General features: G+C 66.2%; 1 protein-coding gene across 1 annotated transcript in view; it reads left to right on the top strand.

The window, feature by feature from the left end:
• Window positions 1-4: 4 nt before the first annotated feature.
• TTYH2 (tweety family member 2) overlaps window positions 5-4,787 on the top strand; it is a gene marked incomplete at its 5' end in the record, with an annotated part of 6,753 nt that continues 1,970 nt past the window's right edge. The window contains 13 exons of the mRNA XM_057383248.1: window positions 5-73; window positions 619-791; window positions 1,960-2,071; window positions 2,398-2,618; window positions 2,708-2,803; window positions 2,887-2,959; window positions 3,064-3,133; window positions 3,279-3,334; window positions 3,421-3,513; window positions 3,590-3,682; window positions 3,760-3,902; window positions 4,008-4,193; window positions 4,272-4,350. Coding sequence (XP_057239231.1) covers window positions 5-73; window positions 619-791; window positions 1,960-2,071; window positions 2,398-2,618; window positions 2,708-2,803; window positions 2,887-2,959; window positions 3,064-3,133; window positions 3,279-3,334; window positions 3,421-3,513; window positions 3,590-3,682; window positions 3,760-3,902; window positions 4,008-4,193; window positions 4,272-4,350 — 1,464 coding nt within the window. The remainder of the gene's footprint in view (window positions 74-618; window positions 792-1,959; window positions 2,072-2,397; window positions 2,619-2,707; window positions 2,804-2,886; window positions 2,960-3,063; window positions 3,134-3,278; window positions 3,335-3,420; window positions 3,514-3,589; window positions 3,683-3,759; window positions 3,903-4,007; window positions 4,194-4,271; window positions 4,351-4,787) is intronic.

Consider the following 4,787-nt stretch of genomic DNA (forward strand, 5'->3'; position numbering starts at 1 on the left):
GCTCCCGCACCGCGGCCCGCGCCTGCAGCCCGTGCCCGCCACCTTCCGCCCGCAGGACCCCGACTACCAGCAGGTACCGGCCCGGGACCCCCGCGCCCCCCGGCCCCTCCCCGGGCAGGGTCCCGCTCGCCCCGCGGTCCCCGCTCCGTTCCCCGGCGGCGCCCGGCGCCAGCTCTGATCTCACGGCGCACAAAGCGCCTTTCATCGCCCGGCCCCCCCCGGGCCAGCCGGCACCGGCACCCCCGGCCCCGCCGCTCCCCTCCCGGCTTCACCGCTTCCTTTGGTCCTCCTGAGCCCCCGCCCGTCGCTCCCGGACCCGCCGTGGTCCCCCGGCATCCCGGGGCACGGTCCGCCGTTACCGCTAAATGGGGCGGGGGGGACAGCGCCGGTGTCCCGGTGCCACAACATCCCGGCAAAGGGGCGGCTGCACCGCCGGCTCAGCGACCGCGGCTTGGCGGCCCTGCGTGGGGACGRGGACAGGGATGGGGACRGGGACAGGGACAGGGACGGGGACACTTCCTCTTCCCCACGTGATGGTCCCGTGGGGCGCTGAGCGCGGCCGCATCCCGGGAGCGGGTCACGGGCACTGCCGCCGACTGTCCCCTCTCTCTTTCCCAGTCGCTGCTGTTCCTGGGCTTGGTGGCCGCCGTGTGCCTCGGCCTCAACCTCCTCTTCCTGACCGTGTACCTGATCTGCCTGTGCTGCTGCAAGAGGGACCAGGAGCCCGAGAGCAAGCGGCCCSAGTCGTGCTGTGTGACCTGGATGGCCGTCACCGCCGGGCTCATCTGCTGGTGAGGAGGGGACAGGGACCCGGYGCTGTCCCCCACCCGTCACTGAGGCGACTCGAAGCTCCAGCCACGAGTCGCTTTAATTAGATCTGTTCGATTAAATGTGCTCCATCCCTGCCTCCTCCCGTGCAGCTGCTGGGGCAGCTCCAGGGACCAGCTGCGGGCCAGCCCTGTCCCCGTCACGGCTGTGCCGCCTTCCTGGCTAATCCCGGGCGGGAGCGGGGCTGGTCGCTAATCCCAGCCCGGAGCAGATGGCGGGCAGCAGCGTGACCCAGCTGGCAGGTCCCTTGTGCCCGGCCTTAATTGCAGCCACAACAATTAGACAAGGGGGTGTTTCCCCACCCAGTACCGTTCGGAGCAGCCCGTGGCTGGRAGGACCACCCAGCAGCCATCCCGAGTGTCCCCCGGGATTCCTGGCCTGTGGGGGACAGGAYGGGCCACGGGCCCCTGTGGCTGCCTGGCCACGACCCTCGCTCCAGATCCAGACAAAGGGGCCGCTCTGCCGGGGCGGAGTGAGATGGCTGCCTGCGAGCCTCACACGGAGCGGGGAATCGGGGAWATGGGAAACGCGCTGATGAGCTCAGTGTGCTCCCCACACTGCGGCACGGGGTCACTCTGCAGCTCCCGCGGGCTTTGAGCCCCACTTTGAGCAGCCTGTTCAAAGGCTAATGGTGGCCATTAGTGGGCCGGTGTCTGTGGGGGTCTGGCCAGCTCCGGCCACATGTGGGCACATGCCCGGCCAGGACACAGCCACGGGCACCTCCCTCCTCGGGGCCAGCTCCGAGCTCCATCCCGGCTCCGTGGGGAGTTCTGCAGCATCTGTAGAGAGCTCAGATGCTGGAGCTGCTTCAGCTCCCAGCCCAGGGTTTAATCGGGACCCACTGTGCTTGCAGTGGATTCCCCTAATCTGGGCCCAGCCCCTCCACCCTCAATCTTTCCGGGTTTGGCAGGAGGAGTTTCCGTCCTGCCCTGTGTCCATGGAGCAGCTCCGGCCGTCCCCAGGGCCCTGTCACCAACAGCAGCAGGTTCCCATCCTGGTGCTGTCCCTGTCCCTGCCATTGATGGGCTGTCCCCCAAAACCGGGATGCTCCAGGGAGTGTCCCCTGCCCAGCCGGTGTCACAGGGTGAGCGTGTCCCTCCCCTCTCACCGGGGTCCCCTCTCTGCCCACAGCGCGGCCGTTGGCATCGGCTTTTATGGGAACAGCGAGACCAACGATGGGGTTTTCCAGCTGCTCTACGCCCTGGACCACGCCAACCAGACCCTCACTGGCATCGACTCCCTGGTACTGCCCCTCCAGGAGGAATCAGTCCCGGGTTCTGKGTTTGGTTAAAGCACCAGGGAGGGATGTCCGGCCGCTCTGGCTGAGCCCCCGGGGTGGCTGTGCTGTGCTGAGTGCGGGAAGGTGACGTCACCCCACAGAATGGGACCTTTGTGGCCTGGCAGGGCTGGGGGGGCCGTGGCGGGGCTGTTCTGAGGGATGGCTCCGGCTTGGGCACAGAGGGTTGGGGTGGGACCGCTCTCCAGGGATGGGGCATATGGGTCTGGTGGGGGGCTGACCATTTTGGGGGGCTGACCATCCCAGGGACTGACCATTTTGGGTCACTGCAGGTTGCCAGCACCACGCTGCAGATGCAGGGAGCGCTGGAGCAGCACCTGGCACGGCTGAACGAGCTGCTGGCCTCRCGGGGGGATTACGTGCAGACCCTCAAGTTCACCCAGCAGCTGGCTGGCAGCATCGTCCTGCAGCTCCAGGGGCTGCCGGCCTGGCGGGGTGTCAGTGCTGACCTCACCGAGCTGTCAGGACAGGTGGCCTACATCGAGTATTACCGGTGAGCYCGAGTGGTACCGGGAGCAGGGGACACATCCCGGCAGGGCTGGGGACGTGCCTGTGTGTGACAGAGCTCTCCTCTGCACCCAGGTGGTTGGCATACCTGCTCTTCTTCATCCTCGTCCTCACCGTCTGCCTGCTGGCCTGCCTGGGGCTGGCCAAGCATTCCCGCTGCCTCCTGGTCATGTGAGTACCCTGGGGATGGCCTTGGGGGGCTGACGGGGACCCCAACCCATGCTGCCCACTCGTGCTGCCCGCTCTCCCCGCAGGATGCTGTGCTGTGGGCTGCTCATGCTYGTCCTCAGCTGGGCCTCCATGGCCGTGGACACGGCGGCCGCGGTGGTGAGTGGGGCAGGAGGAGAGGGAAGGGCTGCCAGGGGCTGTGCCAGGGCTGTGCCGAGCGCTGTGGGCACCGAGGATGTCCCTCTGTCCCTCTGTCCCTGCAGGGCACCAGCGACTTCTGCGTGGCCCCGGACAAGTTCATCATGAACCAGACGGACGATGTGATCAGCGCAGGTGAGAGCTGGCTGTGGGGTGGAGATGAGCTCGGGCAGGACCCTAAAACCCACCCAGGGGTTGGGTGTCCCCACTGCCATTGTCCCCCCACGGCTCCCTGTGCCTCGGGATGCTGCTGCTGATGATGTTCCCCTTCTCCCGGCAGAGGTGGTTCATTATTACCTGTACTGTGACCAGAGCCTGAGCAGCCCCTTCCAGCAGGTACAGGGGGGCTGGGCATCCCCCGTGGGGCTGGGGAGGGGTCCTGGGGGTGGGGGGTCTGTGACTGTCCCCGCTCTCCCCCGCAGGCTCTCACTGTGTTCCAGCGCTCGCTGACCACCATGCAGATCCAGATCCAGGGGCTCATCCAGTACGCGCTGCCCCTCTTCCCAACAGCTGAGGTACAGGAGGGGCAACCATGGGTCTGCACATCCCCCTGTGCTCCCCAGCGCTGCCTGACCCCCCCTTTTCCTGCAGAAAGATCTGCTGGGGGCCCAGCAGCTGCTCAACTCCTCAGAGACCAGCCTGCACCAGCTGACGGCCCTGCTGGACTGCCGGGGGCTGCACAAGGTGAGGGGAGCCCATGGGACCCAGCTCTGGGGTCCCCCTGCGGTGCCACCAGCGCTGCCCTGCTTGTGTCCTGCCAGGATTACCTGGACGGCCTCATCGGGATCTGCTATGACGGCGTGGARGGGCTGCTCTACCTCGGGCTCTTCTCCCTGCTGGCGGCCGCCGCCTTCTCCACCGTCATCTGCGCGGCCCCGCGCGCCTGGAGGCARCTGGCCGGGCGGTGCGTGTGCCCAAAGAGCCCCCTGCCCCGGCTGTGGGCACAGAACCACCTGCACAGCCCATTTGTGACAGCCACGGTGTGAGTGCCAGCGCTTTGTCCCCGCAGGGACCGGGACTACGACGACATGGACGAGGAGGACCCGTTCAACCCGCAGGCGCGGCGCATGGCCACGCACCGCCCGCCGCGGGGACAACTGCGCAGCTTCTGCAGCTACAGCAGCAGCCTGGGCAGCCAGAGCAGCCTGCASCCGCCGGCTCAGACCGTGTCCAACGCGCCCGTCTCCGAGTACATGTGAGACCCCCGCGCCCCCGCCGCGGGCAGGGAGCTGTGYGGGGTGCAGGGGGTGACGGGGTTTCGCTGTCCCCACAGGAACCAGGCTGTGCTCTTTGGAGGGAACCCCCGCTATGAGAACGTGCCCCTCATCGGCAGAGGGTCACCTCCCCCCACGGTACGGTGGGTGACCGAGGYCAAATCCTTGTGACACCTCGGAGGGGTGACCTTGGGAGGCCACTTTGGGTCACACAGAGCCTCTGGCTGGGCTGGGATGGGGATGGGTGATCCTGGTCCGTCCTGCCCGGCTCTAACCCAATTCCCAGCCACCCACGTGCTGCTATGGGGGAGTCCAAAATAACCRAGTAACCCTCCCTTCCCTGTGTTTCCTCTCCATCCTGGCTCTCAGAGGACRCTCCTCGCAGTCTCTCCCTTCACGTTCCCATTTCCCAGCTCGTTAATCCCACCCTGTCTGGTATTGCTGCTTTATTTTTTATTCCTTGTCTTTTTTTTGTCTTTTTTTTTCACGTTCCCATTTCCCAGCTCGTTAATCCCACCCTGTCTGGTATTGCTGCTTTATTTTTTATTCCTTGTCTTTTTTTTGTCTTTTTTTTT

The sequence above is a fragment of the Malurus melanocephalus genome, unplaced genomic scaffold (assembly GCF_030028575.1).
Source record: "Malurus melanocephalus ecotype Western Australia unplaced genomic scaffold, MMel_1.1 scaffold_616, whole genome shotgun sequence".
NCBI classification, from domain to species: Eukaryota; Metazoa; Chordata; class Aves; order Passeriformes; family Maluridae; genus Malurus; species Malurus melanocephalus.